This window comes from Poecile atricapillus, chromosome 8 (genome assembly GCF_030490865.1).
Source record: "Poecile atricapillus isolate bPoeAtr1 chromosome 8, bPoeAtr1.hap1, whole genome shotgun sequence".
NCBI classification, from domain to species: domain Eukaryota; kingdom Metazoa; phylum Chordata; class Aves; order Passeriformes; family Paridae; genus Poecile; species Poecile atricapillus.
In genome coordinates this window covers 4,431,715-4,454,908 of record NC_081256.1, presented here as the reverse complement: position 1 = coordinate 4,454,908, position 23,194 = coordinate 4,431,715, and the positions used below count along the sequence as shown (strand labels likewise).

The following is a 23,194-nucleotide window of genomic DNA, read 5'->3' as shown; positions in this document are numbered from 1 at the left end:
ACAATTTGCCAGCACATGTTCTAATCTATTTTTGCTGGGTTTTTTTACTGACATGAACTAGACTCAGATAATTGCAAATGAAAAGGTACATTCAAGTTTCTGCCAGCCTTTGGGTGTCTACCTAAAGGAAGAGAAGAAAGGAAGGGTGGTCAGGTAAGCTTTATGGTACCACCGCATTTCCCCTTTCCTTCATTCTCCTGGACCATGCTAGTTGCCTCCTGCAAGAGCTGTGATGCTGGCAGTATTGAAATCAGGTGGCTTAAAGCTGTTTCATTTCCATGCAGAAAAATAGCAGCAATTGAAGCTTGGATATATCCCAGAGAAGTGATGGTGTGAAAGGCTACTCTACAGGTAACTGAATCTTTGAGAAAATACAGCCTTAGAAGCTGCCATATTCCTCAGCAAAAGGAATAGATCACAATCAAAATGTTCTTCATGGGAGTTTTTTGAAGGCAGAGGAGGAAAAGGATGAAGATGGTGTACCTGTGACACCTGGGGAAGTATCATAGGCAGCGTTCCAAAGATTAAGCTTTCCCTGCTGCAAACACAGCATCAGCAAAGATGGGAATGTTTATTTCTGAATAACAGGTGCTAATCTGTACCTCATGGGGACATGAGAATAAGCATTCACTCCTTTTGAAACAACACAAAAAAATCTCAAGGGAAAGTCAGCTAGAACCACCTCCAATACATTAACATGTAATTAAAACTCCAAAGTAGCTGAACTTACAAAATCTGGTTCTGCTGCAACAGAGGTACAGAAACACGGTTAGACTTCCTACCTCTATTAACACTATTTTTAATTCCTTTTAATGGAAAAGCATGATGCTAGAGGATACTTTGCACTGTAAAAACATTTCTGTAGGAGCACTAAAAGAGATGGCCAAGTTTACACACATTTAGCATTAACTGAGATTCCCTTTACTGGAATGAACTCAACCACTTATTAACATATATACCCTCACTATTTGAATGTGATGTCAAGTCACAGTTCAGCAACACTCAACACTATTTGGAAGACGTATTTTAAACTAAGAAATATTTACTTAAGCTTTAGGGCAGTTCACTAGCTCAACCAAGAGATGTTCATCTTGTAATTCTTCCTTAGAAGTTGAGGATCGCCCTTAGGTTTAACATAACCACACCAGTCACCATTACTAATGAATCCACACAGAGAGAAAAATCAAAGTTAATTTTGCATGGATTATTGTTTGTTTGTTCTTAAATCCATTGATTATTCATTCAGAAGATGAGTGGAAGTTATTCTGGCAGGTGTCACAGAATATAGGAGGGAACACATAGGACATCTTAGAGTGCAAGCATGAATCCAGCTGAAATACTCTAGCTCATGATTTGCCAAGGTAAGGGTGAGACACAACCTTGACATGCTGCACTGGATGCTCTGAGGAACTCACTTTTTTTTCCTCCCTGCTCTCCTTTGGATGCATTCTGAAGCAATTTGAACCTTAAATCAATCTCCCCTTGTGTGACCTCTAACTCTTGCTGACTGACACTAGAGAAAGAAGGGTCAGTGGAATTATGCACTGCAGTCCACGACCACAGCTGAAGGCATCAGTACCAAAAAGGGCTAGGGGAAGAAAAAGGGAAAAAAAAGGGGCTCAAAAGAAAATTTCTTGCTAAACAAGAAAGAGGCAAAGCATTCGCCACAGGTCTATTACTGGCTCTCTCATCAGCCGCAACAATGAAATGAATGACTTGGAAAAAACCTTCCTGAAAACCCCACAATTTTCTTTTTAAGCTCTGAATGAAGGAAAAAAACCCCTCCACACCCATGCTTCATGTTTTCTTGTTTGTTTAAAGGCCATATTCCCAAGGGCAGTAGATGAGCATATCTGCATATTAGGAGCCACAAATCTGTGCAGAGGCGCACTGAAGTGGAGCCTGTACAATTAAATTGCTACATATGCACAAATACACAGAGGATCCCAGGGAAACTATGGCAACCACTAGTCCTCCAGGTTGTGATTCCCCCTTTGTCCCTACCTCTTTTTGCTCTTCCAGTCCTTCCCAACTTGGACAAGAAAAAGAACAAACAGAAGTATTAATGAGGCTGGGATTGGACCTGCAACAAAGGAGCTGGAAAGGCAAAGAGAGCTGCTCACAGGCTTGAATCTGGAAACATTCTAAAGGAAAAACTTTTCAGTGGAGTTGTACAACAGTGATGAATGGGATACAGACAGCCCTGGGGTATAAAGTCTTGCCTGGGAAACCAGGGTTAGAGTGGCCAGAGTGCCACTGAATCACTTGCTGGAGCAGTCACAACTGACTTTTAATTTGGATGCCTTGTGGGGTTTTGGCCAGCTGAGATACTTACAGCCTGATTTTTCAGAACTGCTGAGCCACCCCAGCTCCCAGTCCTTTTTTCACTGGCCAAACACTTGGACACTGCTCATAAGTATTTAAAAATAGCAAGGATACTGTCCAAGTATCAAACTATACCTTTTAAACGACCCTAAATCATGCTTTGAAAAATCTTTTGGGCACTATTGGGTTACTGATGCTTTCAAAGTCCTCTGGCATCCTCAAATGGGGAGCTTAGGAGAAGAGCAAAGCATTCCCTATTTTCATGTTTGTATTTAGCTTCAGGGAGAAGGACCTTCTCATGTAAGGTAGTGTTTATTGACATTTAGACCAGAAATGCCATGCACTATGCTAAAAAACAGTAGATTTTTTTCAATTCCTACAAGCCTGAACCATGGTTTTTGCTAACTTGTATTTCAAATTGCATTTGCACAGAAGTTTATGCTATAACAACAGGTCTTTTTCAACTTTCACATTTAGCTTCCCCTCTTGATCAATATATCACAACAAAGTCAACCCCAAACCAAAAGGACTTGTACTTCATTGCTGACTACAGAGGAAGATAACAAACCAAAGACAGTTTTTGCTCCTGTGAACCTCAGAAAACTGTCTTTTCCACAGAGGGGATGCCAGTTTGTATTTCTGAAATCACACACTGTCAAACGTATACATACATAAACACACATATATCTCTGTCTTTTCACCTCCTTGGAATCTAAATTATCTGAAAGAAAAACTCCAATGGATGCATTCCAATCGTACCTCCCACCTTCTTTTCACCTCCACTTTTCAGTCATTTAAATCTGGTTTATTTCTAACCTTCCCTGAAGTCTTAGCAGCAGACTCGGTATGAAGATCCCTACAGAAAAGGTGATGTACACAGGGGGGAAAAAGCAAAACCCTCTCTGCCAAGTCCACCTATGCAACCTTAAGGAAATGCAGAATCCCTTTCAAACAGAGAAAGGAACTGACTCATCCCCCAGACCTTTTCTAATTCAACATTGGGTACCTCATAGTGTTTCCACACAATCTGTGCTCTTCTTTTCCCCCCTAACTCCTTGATGTATCACACAGAAAGATGCTGGAGGCTCCCTGCTCCTCTGAGGAGAGGACATTGCCACACATTTTAGTTATCACTTCTCTCATGCATTGCCAGCTGCTACTGCTCCTGCTGGTTTTTTTTTTCCTTGGGTTTTCTGTTTGGGTTTTTTTGGTTGGTTTAAGCAGTGTATTAAATTTTACCATTCAAAAATGTTATTTAGCACAAACTTTAAACAAATTCTTCCTCAGTCCTCAGACAGGCAATGGATATTGATGAAGAGGAGCAGTTCTACCACAACTTCCTAAGGTTAAGCCAAAGAAGAATTCTGAGAGAAGAATCAAAACAAAATTAATTCCTCCTAGTTCTCTCAAAGTTTAATCCTAATTCTGACCTGAATTTTGTTAGAGACAAACTGCTCAGAAATCTTTGGCACATGAGAAGATAGTACCACAGTATTTTGAGGCAGCAAGGAGTCTGAAATGCAATGATCTGCTTTTATTATTGTATTTATATATCAATATTGTAATTATGAAACTTAATTTGGTTTTTCATTCTTCCCTGTCCTCAGACTGTCTCCATACCATTTTTTATTCCATTTCTTCTCATCTCTATATTTCCTGCTAAATGCAAGTAACATCCACAAAATGACACCATGCCTCACAGCCTTGATAGCAAAACTATTGTGGAAATGAAAGAGCATTTAGAAAATCAGACTTAGTTTCAGAGCCTGATTTTGCTATCAACCTCACTTCTTTTGTATCATTGTACACCGTTTGTTTCAAGTGACCTGATTAAGCCCAAGAATGCTTCCAGGAAGGGCAGCTGACAGCAAACCCTGTGACACAGAGGGGATGGAGCCACCGCAGCAACCCCACACAAACTCCGAACAGGAGTTTGCAGAAAGACCCTGTGCCAGACGTACTTCATGCCAATGCCAGAGCATGCTGGGGTTAATTTACACTCCCAGTTACAAGAGAAAATAGCCAGCAGATGCTACTGAGAATGCAAAAGCACATCATCTTGTACTTGCAGCCCAGATCTTTCCCCAAAAAAGCACCAATGGCTTGATCTCACTCTCAACCTTTTTTCCTGTCCCTGGACTCTCGGGATGTTCTGTAGGTGTTTAGTGCTTTTGGCCACCTAGAAGGTGTGGTGTGCAGGGTGGAAAGTCAGGGAGACTGGCCACCCTGCTGAAGCCCTTTCCTGTATGATTGTGCAGTTACTCACACTTAACAGAGACCCCAGAGCAGCAATGGAGATTTTATTAAACAGCTCCAAATCTACAGTAGCAGATGGAATGATAAAACCTTTCAATAATTAAAAGTACACACGACCAAAGCAGATTACACAGAACTGCACCCTGAATTCTTCCCAAGCCTTCATTCTAGCTGGTAGCACTGGGTATTTTTACTAAGGAAATGGCAGTCACTGGTGGCCTTGAAGGCTTGTCTGAATTTATCTAAGAGAGGAACTAATTTACTGCAGCTCTATTAAAAATCTCTCTAAACAGCAACAGCTGAACAGCTCAGCAGTCAGTGGCCGTTAACATCACTGCCAGGCTCCTTTGCTAGGATCAGCTGGGAATGAGAAAGCTTCTTTACTATGCTTGCAGTTCGAACATTCAAACCTTTAACAGGCACATCAGTAACTAAAAACCAGAATGCCAGATCCAGACAGGCTGAGTCAGAACAGGTCCAGGCTACATGAACATGCCTCCAAAATCCTTGCTTCAGAAAGACATTAAATAATGGATGGGAAAGCAAAAACTGAACTTGAGCAGCTGGCTCAGGGAACTGCCTTTCCCTTCTTCAGTGCACAGCAGTGCAACCCTACCTAGCCCCTCATCTGCTGCACAGCACTCGCCTGGGCATTTTCTAGAGGCAGTGATACTCTCTACAATGTAATTTACACACAGAAATATCAATTCTGTATGATTAAGCTGAAACAAGAAATGTTCCAATAGGCAAGGACAGCTTTAATCAGGTGGAAGCCTACACATTGCTTATTAAAAAAAAAGGCATTAAAAACCTATTTCTTCCCTCCTGACTTGAGAAGTCTGTTAAGGGTTTATGTTGTTTTGGTTTAGCTTTAAGTCTGCAGAGGGTATAGCTAGCAAACACTGAATGCTTTGATTATTTCTCAGGACTAAGAGACTGCATTTCCAAATTATATACTTTTTCTAGAAGGTTTGCTTTGGTTTCTCAAGGTCAGTGCAATATCATAGAGCAGTTTAAAAAAAAAAAAAAAAAGAAAAATATAAAGGAAAAATAGAGTCCCTTACCTGTGGCAGAGTGAAGACTCTCCAAGCTCCAGTACCTGGACAGGACGCCTCTCATGCCACCACCACCACACACCACCCCGCTGCTGTCTGAATCCGAGCCCGGTGAGAGCCCGGAGCTGCCACTGCTGCTGCAGTTCTCGCCACTGTGTGCCCCGCTGGACTCACTGGGGCACTGCTGGGTCCTCATGCAGGCAGGTGCTCGGGGGAGCCGGGGGCTCTGCGGGGCTGCGGGAGGAACGGGGCAGCGCTCTCCGGAGCTCTCCCAGGGCAGCGGGACCTGGCAGCGCCGGCTGAGCACTGGGCTGGATCCCGAGCCTCCGCTCCGCTCGCCTCGATGCATCCTGACATCATAGGGGTCCACTAAGGAGGCTCCCTCTGTGGCAGCTCCGCTGCTTTCAGCTGCGGCTTCCAGCAGCTGATTTTTATTAAAGCCGATTTCAAGGCATTAAGAAAGCAAGGGGTGAGACAGAGATCTCTCCTCCTAATTTAGCAGAACTGTCAGATTAAAAATAAATAAGTGGAAATAGTAGGATTTCATGCATTTTAAAAATGCCCAAGTGAGAGAGACCTTGTGTTATCTGCTTCCCCTGAGAACTCAGAAAGGATTTAACATATAAACTAATCATATTTAGAACTGGCTGTGGCTGCCGCTATTAAAAAACTATTTTTGTAAGTACTCAGAAAAAAAAATCAAAATGAAATTAAAGCCAGAAAAACACAGATTGAGATTTGGGGAGATTGAAGCTGGGAGTTTTGAAAAATCATTTAGCATCCACTCCCAGAGTGCAGACCTGGTACGATCCCTATTTCCATGTGTAATCTTTCTAAGAGACCTCAGTCCCAACTGAAACAGAATCACAGAGTATTATTTACTAAAAAGTTTTATTCTATTTGCATTACCTGGAGATTCCCTGTGTCCCTATGAGAAGGATCCTGAAAGAATACCAATTTCCTGAGAATGCAGAAATACCTGTGCACTTTAACAACAGCTTTGAGAGTTTATAATAAAGGACATTTCTGGGCTGCCACTCTGCTCAAAGACCTTGCAGATGGCAGATTTATCAAACTATCAAAATAATTTAAGAGTAGCTACATGGTTTGTAACCTGTGCAGCACAAAAGAGCGTAAAACCAGAACTAGCTTGATTCAGTGTGGGATTACCCAGGCCAAGCGAAAGTTTAGCCAGGTGAGACTGCAAGCAGGGGTTGGACCAAAGCAAAGGAGATCAGTTCCCCCAGCACATCTGGGAGAGGGACAGCCACCCACACATGAGCCACAAAGGAAAACCCCACACTGCTCCTGTCACACAGAGTGCACATAGCTCCAGACAACCAAATCCCAACCCAGGAGCCCTGTTTCACACAAACTGAAAACACTTCTTTTACAGTTTCTATGTAAGGTAGCTCTTTGCAAAGTACACAAGGCCATGTTTTATGGCCATCACAGCTTGTTCCAATAGAAACCCCTCTGAGTTTGTCCCACTGTCCATGCAGGTGCAGAGTTATTCCAGTTCAGTAAGACTTCTGGCTTACTGAGTATTTCCTACAAGGTAAAAATGTCACACTCCATCACTGGAGAATATCATAAAGCACCCAATAATGCTGAACCAACTTTTGAGTCCTTAAATATTTCAGCTATTCTTTAAAATAAAGATCTCTGCAGCAGTAACAAAAATGACATTTCTAGTGATCTGTAACAAAATAATTCCTTTGATTATCTTCTGAATGGAGCTACTTAGACCAAAATATCTAATACTTCCTAAAAGAGAAATGGAAATGTGTTCTTGATTTGACTGCAGGAGAACCACTCTTCTGCACTGAGAACTGCCTGCATTCGAGTACAACTGGAGAGAAACTCTTCTTGATCACAGTAATCAGGGGAAGGTAAATTACACATTGACAATAAAGATGAATGCAGCTGTTCTGTGGATGTGAAGAACAGGGCATTGAGAAGAATAAAGTCAGTGCAGTTCTTCAGACAACAAAGGTGCTAAAGAGAGGCTACAATTCAGTCCTAATTCTCCTTATGTATGTGTGTCTGTTGTATGTATGCACTAAAGAGGAATTTTCTAATAGAATGGAAAAAAGAAAAATTCTACACAGCCAAATTGTGGAAAGCAAAAATTTTGTCAGAGTTCAAGACTGCAACCCATCATAGAGGGGTTGCCTCTGACTACAATTTTTTTGTTTTTCTTCTTGTAAAATCTGCACAGAGATTCTCTTATGTGACATTAGAGAGAGACGTTATCTAAAGTTGATGTAGCAGTAACTCACTCCAACTAAAGATTAAGGATCTCACTGCACAGCCTAGTAAAGGCAGTCAAACTAGCCTTGGGCAACCTGATTCTAAACATCTGCTGGATTTTTTAGCCTCTTTTGGGTTCCCCTGTAATCTTCTAGCTTTGAACAGTGATTACCAGAATAATTCAGGATTTCCTTGACCTTACTCTTCTCTCTTTGCCCCACAGAAGGTTTTTATTGGTATGCTAAATCTTTCACCTCAGTAGCTAATACATACAATCCCACTCAACTTGCCAAGACAAATTTTCAGGAACTCAGCCACCACCAGGCCCCGATTTTAAGACTGGATGAAAACCTTTGAGTGAGCACATTATCAAAGACCTCACAGAGGACAAATGTTTGTGGCTGTGGTTAAACAGAACCAAGATTGACATAGTGGGTCTAATCTTTCTGTGATTAAAGACAAAGTGGAAAGTATACAGTAGGCAATGTGATTATTTTTTAGCCACTTAAATTCAATTATACTCCTCTAGAGGTATCTAGATTCAATTATACTCATCTAGGGGATGGAATGGACATTGCTACCATGATACACTTCTGGGAACTTGCATACCACTTTCTTCAAGGGTTAAAATGACAAAAATGGAATAAATAACTCAGCTTGCTATTTTGCTGAACTATAGGACTGCTAAATATTTATAAGACATAATGAAGTCCTGTTATTGAGCTAATATTTTCCCTCTTGAACAGATTTCTCCAGTGGCTGTCAAACATCTTCACATTAACTGTTGCCAAGTGTGAGTTTAACAGCACATCTATAGCTGGGAAAAGAAGATGAAAGTTGTCCACATGATGTTGAGTAAACAAACAGTCCCTTTGCCTCTGAGAAATACTTTCCACTACACCAGGGAGGCCAGAGAATAACTCAGTATCACTGAGTGGTCACTGTTTTCCAGACTATCCACAAAAAATTCAGCCCTTGAGAACTTGGCTTGCCTATTCTTGTTGCAAGATTTCCAAGGCCACCAGTATGTTCCTCATCAGTGCTCACCAGTCACAGGGAATTCATGTCTCTCTATTTGGCACAACCAACCACAGCTCTGTGGTGTAACTCCAGGGCATCTCTAGTAGACATCTGATAGCAGAAAATTTGAAAATCCAGGGAGGTTCTAATCTGAAAAGACGTGTGGAAAGTTGCCAAAAAGATTTGTCTGCATTTAGTTAACAATTTAAAATTATACAGGTATGCGATTTGTTCTAGCACAGCTACAAATCTGTCTACAGACCTGTCTTGTAATACACAGGTTACAGGTTTCTCCCTCCATGAGGATATGACAGACCCTGGAGGTTTATGGTCATGTGTCTGTCCCTTTCCCTGTCCCTATCCCTAGCCAAAAGCTTCAGAGTCTCTGAGAGGTATAATTAGGGAAACACCTGGGAAAGGGTAACAAACTGGCACACAAGTAGAAAAGTCTCTACCTGAGAGGCATGGACAGCAGTGAGAGCAGGAAGGTCAAGAAACTCCAGTTCTCAGACAGTTCCCTGTGTCTGTCACTGTGTCACCTTGTGATTGCCTCCTGCTGGAAGGTCCCTGTGGAAAAGCTCAGAAATGGCAGCATCACCCCTGAATGTTCCTCCTGCTCTAGGCCCATGGGCTGGTAGCTCACATCCAGAACCACCCATCTCCTGGCTTCAGCCTTGTTGCAGCTACATTCTCACAGCTGCAGCCACTGTCCAAACAGCTTCCCAGCAACGTCCCCAATTTTAGGCAGTCTTCAGTTTATAAATAAACAAATATCAGACTCAGGAGAGATGGGAAAGGAGAAGATAGGTCTCATAGCCTAGAAAACAAACATGCTGGTCCACTGCTTTAACCCAAGGCCTCCTTATCCTGCTACTGCTCACTCTGGTACTTATTAGGCCCTGCCATCCCTTTCCTGGTGCAATACCTGTGTCAAAAGGTCTTTAAAGGCTGCTAAAAAGCAGAAAAGCATTCCCATATCTACTTTAGGAATTGGTTTGCTTCCTAAACTGGCAGTAAGGATCATACTGAACGGTACAAATGAAGACATGGCAGTACCCAGACAACGAGAACAGGAGGAGACTGGGGAGGGGGGCTCACTGCAGTCAGGGACACACAACAATCCCTTTTCTCTGGCAGTCGGTGACAGGACCCGAGGGAATGGCCTGAAATTGTGTCAGGGGAGGCTTAGGTTGGATATTAGGAGAAGTTTTTTCACTCAGAGGGTGGGTGGTAGTGCAGCAGGGCAGTGTTTGCAGCACCAAGCCAGCCAGAGTCCCAGCAGCATTTGGAAAGGCCCTCAGGCGCATGCTGTGGCCCCTGGGGAGCGCCAGGAGTTGGACTTGATGATCCTTTTGGGTCCCTTCCAAATCAGAATATTCTGTGAACTAAAAAGGAACGACACTTGATATTCATCAACACTACGTGCTGAAGCGTGTAGCTAAAGTAGCTGAAGCTTCTTCCGAGCTGTTTAGGTGCTCCCTGGTTTGAACGAGACGGTGCCTTCGCCGCCCCTGTGTGTGCTCAGCCGCCCTTCCCCGGCGGCGGCTCCGCGCTGGGCCCGTCCGTGCCCCGGAGCATTTTCCCAGCGTTCGGAGCCGCCTGCCGGTGCCTCACGGCTCGGCAAGGGCTGTGCGGGCCGGGGCCAGGCGGGCAGGGCCTGCCCGGACCGCGGGCACTGCTCTGAGCCTGCCCCTGACCGTGGACACTGCTCCGAGCCTGCCCCGACCGCGGGCACTGCTCCGAGCCTGCCCGGACCGCGGGCACTGCTCCGAGCCTGCCCGGACCGCGGGCACTGCTCCGAGCCTGCCCCGACCCTGCCCCGACCGTGGACACTGCTCCGAGCCTGCCCCGACCGCGGACACTGCTCCGAGCCTGCCCCGACCGTGGACACTGCTCCGAGCCTGCCCCGACCCTGCCCCGACCGCGGGCACTGCTCCGAGCCTGCCCCGAACGCGGACACTGCTCTGAGCCTGCCCCGCTCCGAGCCTGCCCCGCTCCATGGCAGCAGCGCGGAGAGGCGGCGGGAGCCAGGGCTGCCCCTGAGGGGAGCAGCGTGACGGGCACAGCAGGTACGGCGTTAAAATAAAACCTCTCTGCACTCGTGCTGTTCTAACAAAAACCACGCTGAGCTAGGATAGCCAGTCTGTCCGCAGCTCCTGTTCCCAGGTAGGTGCATGACAGTCTGAGAGCTGTGCACGGCACCTCCTGGGCTGGGAGCAGCACAGTTTCACATTTGCACAACTCCATGCATTCCTCACAGGCTCCGCTGCATTCCCTGAACAAGGTGAGAAGGTACAGACTTTAGAGTGGGAAATTTAGCTGTATTTTCGACATGAAGTATCTAGTAGCACTGGATATTGCATGGTATTTTTATATCTTTGATGACCAAAGCAGAGACTGGGATCATTAATACAAGCAGTTGCAGCTTTGGAGTTAGAAATCTTAAAATTAGATTAAGTGAATTGACACTTATATTTATTTTGCATGCTCTACAGCTTTACCAAAAACAACAGGTATCACAACAAAGCTGTGCAAGAATCAAAGAGGGTGTTCTGTACTACTGTTGCCTCAAGGACATCACCAGTCAAAAGTGATCCATTAGCTTCAGAGTATTACTTCAGTAACTTGGAGTTTTCTTCTTATCCACGTCCTACCACAGGCAGGACATGTGCCTGCATTCATCTCCCCCAAAATGCTTCAAATGAAGCCCACAAGCAGCAGCTAATAGAGATGACAGTGGTAGAAGAACCTCTGCTTCCTCTCTCTGTCAGTTTCCTTTCCCAGGAGCATGGTTTTGGTGGTGAAAAAAAGTGATTCTGCTCTATTTCATTTGTTTTGCTACATTTACTCAGAAATTCTTGAAGTGTGGGCTTAGGTCATGGTATGAAATTCACTTGTACCTGTCTCAGGAACACTGTGTGAATCACAGATGATTCAGGTTGCAGGCCCCATTTCTAGATAGCACATAAACACCTCCAGCACTGCCAGCTGGTCAGTCTGCATACATTTACTTCCTCTATTCACCCTCAGAAATTCATACATATTTTTTAACTCCCCCATGTCCCAGTTGGGAACTACCATGAAATTTGTCTCAGCTGTGACTCAGAATGTACTTCTATGACAGCAGTGCTCAGGGATTTCAGCTAATGTCAGAGATGCACAGACAACTTGACAATGATGGGGTTCCATCTGGGATTTCCAAGGGGTAAAGCTGCAGCTTTTTAAATTCAGCCAGGGAGCTAGTCCTAAGCATTGGGGCAGCACCAGATGCTTGTGACGGCAAGTGATCAAAGCCCTCAGTGCTGAGAGTGCAAAGGCAAGGCTCTCAACACCACCATAATAAACAGTTTTCTTATTTCCAGATAAAGCCTCATGACTCTGTCCATGAGCTGCACAAAGTGTCAGAGAGCAAACCGTTTTTGCGTGACAAAATACTATGACCATTCAACTCTGATGTAATTAGTACAGTGTTATTGTCCCTTAATTAGGTAGCTCCAGCAGGGTTTAATCGATGGTACAGAGACCTTCTGAGGCAGAAATGGCAGTTTGGCACTCAACCGTGGCTGGCTTTTCCTGGCTAGATTCCTAACCACCAAACAACTTCTCTGCATTCTGTTTCTCTTATTCCAGCCCAAAGTGCTGTGATAGAGATATCTGCAGTGTTTGGGCAGGCACTGTCAGATGGAGAATTTAAAAACCTGGCTAAGATACATCTCACAGTTTATTAATCTGTGGAACTTACATTTTAATTCTGAGAAAGTGTCAGTCATCGGAAATGAAGTAGATATGATACTTCATAGGCATTCCCCATGAAAACACAGCATATTTGTTCTTTAAGGAGATTTAAAGTACAGGAAACTTCTGTCTCTAGAGGCTCATTTAGTTGCTTTAGTGCCTAATTAGCAACCTGAGAGGAACCTCACCATACCCACTGTAGTGCTCTCCAGCAAACACAAGGCAGAGTCTATTTCATCTACAGAAATCTAATTCAAGAGTGTGATATAAGTGACATCATCGTAGGTGAGAGAGTTCTCCCAAGACAGCACAATGTTTCTACATCAAGCACACTGTCATTGCTATGAGTGATCTCTTCTTCACTTAATAGCTGACCTTGCCTTTAAACAACACGCTGTTTATCCACCCAGGGACAAAACAAACTTGAATATGAAAAGCACATAGAAGATTCAACTGTACAGCAGATTTCTGCTCAGACATGGATGCAGCAATCATCACAAACAGGTTAGAATGCTTATCACGTAGTTCCCACACACAATAAACCAGAGTTTAACTCTCTCATCATGCACAGCCAGCCAGGACAGTGTACACACCGGGAGCGGAGATGCGCCGTTTCCATCCCACGCAGTCCAGGCCTGTCGGAGTGCTCTGGGAAAATGGGTGCAGTTTCAGTGGCAGGATGTCAAAGGCAACAGGAGATGTGATAGATGGACTCATTCCAGCCTGCAACAGGACAGGGAAAACAAAGGCAACAAACCCTGAGTTCAGATGCCCCATAGGACAAAATACAGTGTTCATGCCAAAGCACCTCTTCCCACCTCTGATATCTGCCCGTGTAAGTAAGCAGTATGTTAGTGGACACACGTGAATGATTATTGCTAGAAACGTTAGAAAACTGTGAGAAGGCAAGGAAAACTGCAATGTGGTAAGAACAGAGGTGGATAAACAGGTACTGGATTCGTATTTCACATACAACCACACACACATCCATTCACAGAAGGTTTCACTCCTTCCTATGAAGTGTTTCTAGTGGGGGGTAGGAGGGGAAAATATCACTACAATGAGTCATCCCCTCAGCTACAGAATTATTCCTGCAGCTTTGTAACTCATAGGTCCTCTTCTGGTATTTAGCATGAAAATAAAGCTTTTCTCTTCAGAGATTTATTGGTACCAGCCCCCAACCATACAGAATGTGGATAACATTCTTCTCTTCAGCTAGAGGTACAAGTAAGAATTCTCAAACTCTTCTCTACCTGGCTGACTGATTTTGTAAAACTTAGAGAACTTAATGAAACTTGGAAAACTCTATACCACTGCCAGATCTAATTGAATTAATAGCTTCTATTGGTTTAGAAGGGAAAACATGGAGATATATACACACAGCTCACGGTCTCTAATACACAATGTAGTAATTAATGTATGCTGGAGGTATGCTTTTATCCCTTTTTCCTTTTCTCTCTTTTCTCTCCTGTGGCTGCCACACAGAAAACATCAGTGCCTGGGAGATCAGCTGGTCAGTAATCACTGGTCCCATGGGCTCTTATCACTACTGCCCCTTCCTTTTGCCACTGACATTCAGTTACACCGTATCCATCCTTCACTGAGCCAGGAACATGGCATATTGATGTCCAGTATTCTCTCTAGGATCTTTCCCTCTCCCCACAGCATGTCCCATCAGCAGCAAGTCTGCTGATCAGCCTTGATGCTGAAGCCTCTTGTGTAGATGGCCACTGGCCAAACCCTCCTTCCAAAACTAACCAGCACACAGTGCTCACACAGCTCAGAGTGCTCCGTGCCTGGTTTGGTCTTTTATTCCTGGACTTAGCTTTCCTAAAACAAAGAGAATACTGCCAGTATGTTGGCAAAAATCACCATCTCTTAAGGGATAGCATGAATCCTGTTCAAATTAACCTGAGCAGTGCCTGTTTTTCTAGAAAAGTTGCAGCAAAGACCCAATAGGAACACAGACACTCTTCTAGTGACAGTGAAAATCGAACTTACTGGGCCACAGCTCTGAAAATGTCAAGGGTAAAGTCTAGGTTATTTACGTGAAAAATGATAGAAAGAATTATTTTTCTGTTTAAGACTAGAAAGCAGAACCTTGGCCTAAGGCTGTTACAACTGCAGGTTTCATTCTTATTAATTCCTGGAACATCAGAGCAAATTTTGGGTACAGGAATCATTTGATTCTTGTAGCATAGAAGCCAGGCCTGTACAACCCTGACTCAGGAGAAGAGGCATTTTCAGCAGTGTTAGTAATGTGTGGGCAGGGTTTGCACAACCTACAAGGGAGAGGATGAGAAATGAGGAGCAGACCATAGTAAAGATCCTTTCTCCTGTATTTTCTGCCAGAGGTTCCAGAGGTTATTTCTCTGCTATATGCACAGCAGTTCAGTCCCTGGCAGAGGCTGGGTCTCTGTTGTATATCCATGCCTTGTCAGGTGCATGTCAGGGGGAGACTTCTCTCATTAAATCCTCTCCTCAAAGTGCATTCATTTCCTTCTTAAACTCTGAGTTGCCCATAGTGCTCATAAACATTGTACCACATAACAAAACTTCATTTTCTCTTATTTTGGATGGGGTAAAAATCAAATTTCCAGAAGTCATATTCAAGGCAATGAGCTAAAGATCTATTTTTTGCTGCTTCTCATTTCTCTTTCAAAATAAAAGAGCTTTTTCTGCACGATACCCCCTCTGGGTATAGCCCCCTGATGGGCCTTTTAGGAATCTCTCTAATTTGGCAGTGCACAAACTGTGCTCAAACAAATTCACGTAGAAGCCATCTCTGTGTTCCTATTGCTGTGCACTCAAGAGGCACCAAGCTTAAGAGACAGAGTTTAAGTTTTCATCAAAACAGGAAAGCCCTGGATGGCAATAGACAGGCAGTTCAGAGCAAAAATAATTTCCAAAACAGAGCCCATTGCTGTTACAGCATTCCATATGTCAGTGGTTTGGGGCATTGTCTCTGCTCCAGTTAGGGAACTTCTCCTGCATTAAAAACAAGCAAGAGGACCCCAGGCTACAGCCTGAAACCCAACACTATGTGAAGGGCAAAGCCCATGGACAAGCAAAAGAATATAGATTCATCCACAGCTATGTTTCTCTTCTTCCCTTGGGGTGGGCAGCATGGGGGTGTTGTATTAAGACTTTAAGGCCCAAGATCAGAAGCTGCTCAGCTTGTTACTGGCAGCATCTCATTATAAGGGACAGCTGGGTCAAGCTTTGAGTTTGACTGGGAATTTACACAGGCTGTTTCCATTTAAGGAAGCAGAGCAACTTACTGGACCTAAATTAAAAAAAAATAAATAAATAAAATTACAATATATAGATTTGTTTGGAACTGGCATTTTAAATGTTTTTGGTTTTTGGGGTTTTTTTTTGGTTGGGTATTTTTGTTTGTCCTGATTTTTTTTTTCTTAGCTTAAAGGTAGTTTCTTGATGCTTGTTCATTTTTCCCTGTCCCAATTACCAGCCCTCAGAGTAGCCTTATATTTCCATTATGCTCCTCTCTGTACATTGATCTGAATGATAGAGTGGTATCAGAAACCAGCACTTGAATAATCAAGAATTCCTCTCTGCTCTGCCCCATTAAGTTGTTTCCCCAATATTGCAGCATTACATCACCTTGTGGACTGACCTGATCTTGACTTAACACAATGTGACTTGTCACAACAGAAGCCACACATCCCAAGGCAGCCGTGTCACAAAACATCAGACTTGTAATTTCAGCTCTCCAAACCCCACACAGTCCCCTCGTTGCAGTCACAAAACCACAACAGACAATGATCATCTTACAGAGCTTCTTTTGTGATAATTTGTTCCTTCTTAATAAAAGGGATTCAGCATCCTTCTAAAACTGCCCTCAAACACTGCAGCTTGTGACAGCACTCCCAAGACACTTGAGGGTACAAATAAACCACCACTATTACGGGACTAGAGCATTGCAAAGGCTAAAATAATAAGAAAAAGGAACAGTGTGATTACTATTATAAATAAAAAGCACAGGCCAAGAAATTCAGTTATATGGGCATAAAAAAGAGCCTTTGAATCCCCACAGTCCCCTCAATAAACCAGCTTTTTGCTTTCTTGGCCTGCCCAAAAAGATTAAAGCATCAATAACCTACATAACAGAAATGGACAGAGTAAACCCCAAACCTACCTACACCTTCTACCCAGAGAAGAATAAAGCAGAAAACCGAGGGAGGCCCATGAGCCCCTCGGGCAGGTGATGTTCAGATGGGCACAGGGGCAGCTGCAAATCATCATGCAGCTGATTGCAATTTAGAGGTAAGTTTGCACCAGAAAATAAGGATGGAAATGCTTAAAGGAAAAGCTGTTTTCTGGCAGCCTCCAAATGTGCAGTCAATCAGCAAAGCAGACAGCATTCAAGCTGTGTAATCTGATGGCTCCAGGGGAAGCTATTGAGGGAACTGGTCACTCCTCTTAGCAGCGTTAATGGTCTCAGTGCTGGCCCACATGCCCTGCAGCACCGGCTAGATTTCCATCTACTCATGTTTGTTGAGGAATTGTAAGAAATATTTTTAGTACATTTCACTGATTTCTGTTAATCCTGACCCTATGTAAGCCAGGCATTCACTTTCACCTGTCTGCCTCATCCCTCTACAGCACCAAGCACTCAAAACTTCCACCAAGGTAAAAAAGTAACCTAAGTCATTTATTTTTAAATACTCTTTATCCTAACATACTCAAGCCTCAAGAGCATTACTCATTGTCTCCATCACATCACATCCTCACTGAACCTGGAATGGGAAACACATCAGAGAATCATATCCAGCACCCATCCACACAGCAACTGGCAACACTTTGTGTTGAACAGCCATACAAAACAGCACAACTTTTTAGTCTCTTTCCTTGAGAAGGGGAGAACAGGGGGCAGTTTTTCAGAACTCTCTGGGATTGGCCTGGCTTGCTGTCCTGGGTGTGTCTGTCTGTTTGGTGGGACAGGTGGACAGGTTTTCTCTGGGCAAGCCACAGTGGGCAGGCCAAGGTTTCCCCTTCACAATTCACAGAACTGCCTGTGCACATAAGCTCAAGCACATTCTGAAGTGGTGATAGGACAACTGAGGCCTCATCTCCTCTCCAAAATTGTTATTTTAATGTAGTAACAATGAGAAACAGGCAACCAGGACAGAGAGAAAGGGTAAAAAATACAGATAACAGACCAAAACAGAAACCCCTGAGGAAAGCTTTTATTTGCATATCTGCTACATAATTTTAGGCTTGATCAGAAACTTTCTCAATATTGTTGTGAGAGGCTTCACAGAGCATCTCTTGATCTCATGTCCTTTTACCCCAGAAGTTCTTTTGTATGTATTAAGGCTAATTTTGGCTCTTGGATAGAGATTTGTGACTCTCCCTGAAGGAAACAGACCTTAGCTCTGGATCCAAAAGTAACAGATGCCATCAGTGTGAGTCACAACAGCCACAGAGTTTTTCACAAGCAATCATAATGCTGAACTAAAAGTCTCCCTCAGTGGAGAGGAGAATATTAATAGCTAAAAATCCAATGGCAATGTTCTCTTGAGTGTTTCACAGCAGGAATTTGCTTCAGTAGGAATTGTGGAGTTGGCCTCAGATACAAGGGAAGTCTAATTTAGAACTCCGCTATTAAAGTTATACAGCAACACCACAGGGCACAGAATGAGATGTCATCAGTTTAATTTATATTGATTTAAGGAAACTTTGATTTGCTCCTTGCCCTCCCTATCACTCAGCTCACAAAGCAACCTGATTTCTATTGCTGATTTCTATTGCTTTCTATTCCCAACATCTCACAGGGCATGAACTGTTCGATTTCAGAAGCTGAGAAACCCACCACCTTCAGACACCATCACTTAAGGGCCAGTTTAGTGTTTCAGCAGTCTCCACAGAGTGCCAGACCCACAGAAATGCTGACAGAAGAGGTACCAGACAAAGTGTAAGGACAGGAATATGATGAGAGCAGAGAGAAGCAGCTGGAGCAGAGGAAGACAATGCCAGGGAACGAGGAGGTCGGTGTACGGCTTCTTACTTTTGAGGGGTCCTTTGGGAGATGTTGCAATTGAACCCCTCCCTCTGGCTGTGTCTCCTTCTCTAGCTTCCTTTTTTGATTCCTCTCCATCCAAACATCATCAAAGCTGAAGCACTTATAGAGGGGTTTGGGTCTCTTCCTCTTCCTCTCTGGAATCTCCTTGGCTTTTTCTTCTGGAGCAAGGAAGGAGAGCCTCCGGGCTTTGCTCTCCAGGGTGGAGACAGGACGTGGGCACGGTGGAACCCGGGGGGGCCTCCTTTTGCGATGGGGAACCCATTTCTTATTTGGCCTCTTTTCAGGTGCTGTTTGACATGGCTGTTTAGATTCCTGTTTTACAAACTGCAGGTGAAAACACAGGGTTTGTTGGATGGAAATTTTGTTTGCTTCAAGTCAGTTTGAACTTTGATGGCAAAGCTCGGTTATTCAGCCACAGAACTACTCAGAAGAAAACGTTTAGGAGCACTCCACCCTGAAGCAGCAGGTCTGCTGTCCTTTGAGGGTGCAATATACACTCCCTGTGCACAGGACAGGGCCCTGTTCACCCTTATTTTAGATGGCATATCACACTAACATTACCACCAGGATTTAGGTCACTCTGTCTGTATAATATTATTTACAAAGACAGACGATGTCTCTGAAAATAGAAGAATGACCTCTTGTCTCTTTCTGGTTTTCCAACTGTACTTCAGTTAGACAATGTGAAAAGGCTTTGTAGCTGCCTGCAGGTCTGATGTATTAAGCCCTGTGCTCTTTACACTCTCTGTTTTATTTGCTTGATGCTGGGCTGAGAGTAAGGAATTGCACAGCTTTGCCCTTCACTCCCATTTGAGTGGCTGCACAAAATTACAGCTTTTATACTAGAACAACCTGAAATCGAGTGTGCCCTGAAAAACACAGCTACTACTCCAGGCAGCACCAGTGTAGGAATCAATAATATTTAAGGTAGGAGATAACAACACTGGGGAATGAGTGAACTCAGGAGTCTCATGACAAAAAAAATTCTGTGTCCTGAAAATAGTATCTGTCCAGTTTCTCACAGATCATTTGAAGAACCAGAATAAAACAATCCTCAAACCACCGCAGGCATTTCCTATCTGTTTTCAACTAACCAACAATTCCAGGTCAATTCTTCTTTGCCCCTGGTAGGAGATGCCACAGTCTAGAAAGAATTGATTCTGCAAAAAAGCTCTTTTGTGCCTAACCCCACCTTACTGCAGAGGAGCAAGGAGAAGAATATGTGAATTCCAAACATGGGACATTTTAGGACAGTTCACTTTTGCCTGCTGAGTAACACAATTATGCAAGTAAAATCGTGCCACGAACAGATAAACATGTAGTGAAGGGCCTGGCAAATGAGCAAACTGGTAATGGTTCTGTCTTGCTGTTTTCAGCATAAAATCTCTGTCCTGGATGAAACCTGGAGAATGTTAACCAGTAGCAGGTAATGAGAGAGGGGCTGGTGTGTGCTCCACCAGGCTAAGGTGAGTTACTTACCTGAGTGCTAGCCAGAGGTGTCCAGGGCAAGCTGATCCTGTGCAGTTTGGCACAGCACTAACACAGATAATGCTGACACAACTGGAAAAATACCTGGCTAGGGCTGGGGAAAAAATACAAATCCCCATCCTGGAGGGCACAGTGGGAAGTGAGCTCAAGAGCTTCACTGTTACAGATATGTTTTGCACTAATGTATTTACTGATGTGGAACAGAAAAAGACTTTTCTTCAAATTCACCAATAAACTGAATTTTATGACCTCTTTAGGAAGCAGTGTACATAAGGATTGTCATCCTTAGCATATAGATGATAATTATTCTGGAAAGACTTAATACTGCAAATATACTTTGCCCAATATATGTTGTATTTTCAGAGATTCCTGAAAATACAGTTTTGCTTAAAAAATCCAGGGTGCAATTCCACTTCACTTCACAATGTCATGAAGACATAAATAAATAAAGCCCCATCTATTTTAATAGATTAGATGTTGTGTTTTGAAAGCTGGGACACTTGCATTAATTTCTAGGCTCCAGCTGCATTTGTCCAATTTCAGATATCATATTCTGCAGTCTCCAGAAGAATCAGGAAAATTAAATTGTTTTTATATGTCTTAGATACCATTTAAATTTTTTATGGTTTTCTTTGAATAATTTAATCTAGCAATCAATTTAAGTAATTATTAATTTGCTCCTAATGGTTACATTATAGCATGTGGGCTTGCCTTTTCAAGGCTTTACACATGCCTCATCTCTACACTCTTTTCTAGATGCTCTTTTGAGCTGTAATTTACAGGTCAATGGTTTTATTCATCCTCTGAGAGGCTTCATCTGTTGACAGTGTGTATAGTCCAAGCCTCTTGCTTTTTCCTAGGCTGTAGTCTCTTGCAGTCTCTGCACTGTCCAATATTAAGTTTGAAAGTTAAGCTGGTGCCCATAAAACAAAAAAAATTCAAGTTAAGCTAAGCACAGGAGGGAATAAAGCTAATTCTCTTCCCCTTTTCCTCCCTGGAATTCTGATACTACAGCCCTCACTTCTCAAAGTGCCCCCCAAACACTTCTTTGGATTCCAGACAGCTTTAGAGATAAACCCCAAGCCAGTCAACCAAAACAATTTCATTTGGGAATATGTGAGGAGAGGTTGAAAGAGCTGGGTTTATTTAAGATGATAAGAGGGCACTAAAGGCAGCATAGGAGCTGTCACAGACAATTTTGTATTTACATGGATGATGGATCCCAGCTCTTCTCAATGCCACAGGACAGAAACTGCAGCTTGGAAAGTTCTTTTTGGACATTAGGAAAAAAATTTTCTCGAGGAATGTTTCCCAGAGAGGCAGTGAAACCTTCAGCAATGGAGGTTTTCAAGACTTGGCTAGATACAGCCATGGTTCTGCCTATCTTTTTTTGTTTCCATACAAAAAATAGGGAATTTCTGTAAAAAAATATGGAGAAAGGGTAGGGTAAGACCATCTTGGAGGGTCTCTTAGAGGTTTAATATAAGCTGAGATGTGAGAAGCAAAAGGCAACAGCAGCAAAAGCTGTGTGAGGCTCATTTGAGTTGAACACAAGCAGCCCTCAGCTGTTCTGAATTTATCAAGCAGTTCCAGATTCATGAACCCTCTGAAAATTGTCTGCTTGGGGTATGCAAAAGCTCATGCACTTTCTCAAGTGCCACTTTTGACAATCTGCTCAAAAAAAATTATTCTCCCATTTCTTAATGTCAAAACTCATCAGCAATAATACTGAAAAAGTAGCATGGTCAAGGCATGTTCTGGGATCTCAGTTACAGCTCAGTCTCAGTCACTCTGGGGGTTGTGCTTAGCCACTGAAAGAGATTCCTAAACTGCCAGTCATTTACAACTTGGGAAATCCTCTCTGGGATTAAAAGCCTACTGATGGGGGAAGTCTCTGCTTTTAGAGGTCTCAGCCAATCATGAAATCCCTACTGAAGATCCAGTCTGTTCCATGAGATCCAGCCTATGATGAGGATTTATTCTGTTACCTGGATTATAACAAAATATGGCATGAAAAGGAGACCTGAGTCTGCAGTTTGGGGGTTTTTTTTTCTGTCTGTTGTAGAAAAGGCAGAACAGGAGGACTTCTAGTAGCAACCACAAGGTAGTTATGGTGACTGCAAAAGACACATGGTACCTCAAAAGACAGGTACTCATTGTCTAAAGACAGCTATTTTACTTCTTAGAAAGTGACTGCTAGCCATAGGAATTGATTTCTTTGTTGCCGTTCACAATGAGAAACTTAGTTACTCTACACCAGTTCCAGGGCTCAATTCTGCCTTTAGAGGGGTAAAACCCAGCTTAAAATTGGAGTTGAACTCAGGGTGATGTCTGTACAGTCTTTAATGGTGTTGTGATTGCTCCATTCCTTTGGATTTTTGTAGCAAATCCTCCCTTTAAAAGCGCATAAATTCAAGTAGTTTTGAAAAGAAACAGAAAGAATGAATAGTGCTACCTACCTTAGACCAAGAGGAATATTTATGCACTCATCTAACCAATGAGCCATTGAAGAGTTTCACTGGAATTCCTAAGCCACAAAGCAAAGCAAAATACTGCAAACCAAACCACCCCCTGATCATTCCCTGACAACAACTCACCTCATCTCGGAGCATGTCACTAATGGAAGAAGCTGTATTTAAGCTGATCTGGGATTGACTGCTTATGCCACTGTCATCCCTCTGGAAGTCATCCAACGAGTGTAAGAGACTTCCTCTGGGTTTCAGGGTCTTTGGTCTCTCTGGAGCCTCCAGACTGCTTTCCACTCCAGAGCTGTTCCCAAGAGAGATCATGGAAGTGGCACATACCCGCCCAGGATAACGGAAGTTCTTGTGTTGAGAAGCGGATCGTGGACTCTGAGGTTTGGGACTCATGGGCCTACAAGGCATGTCTTTACCATCAGAATTTGAGAGCTGGGGACATGATGGACTTGACTGACTAAATGCCAGCTGCAAGTCAGTGGGGCTAAATGGAGATTTCATCCAGTATTCCTCTAGAGAAGTGTTTAAACTGTTGCTCA

The 23,194-nt window shown here is 43.3% G+C and overlaps 1 protein-coding gene across 1 annotated transcript in view; it reads right to left on the bottom strand.

Moving 5' to 3' along the window:
* The window catches only part of ARHGEF4 (Rho guanine nucleotide exchange factor 4), a 98,097-nt gene extending 92,134 nt beyond the window's left edge, over window positions 1–5,963 (bottom strand). Inside the window, exon 1 of the mRNA XM_058844083.1 lies at window positions 5,646–5,963. Within this exon, the coding sequence (XP_058700066.1) occupies window positions 5,646–5,832 (187 nt within the window). The 5' untranslated portion in view covers window positions 5,833–5,963. The remainder of the gene's footprint in view (window positions 1–5,645) is intronic.
* Window positions 5,964–23,194: the final 17,231 nt, after the last annotated feature.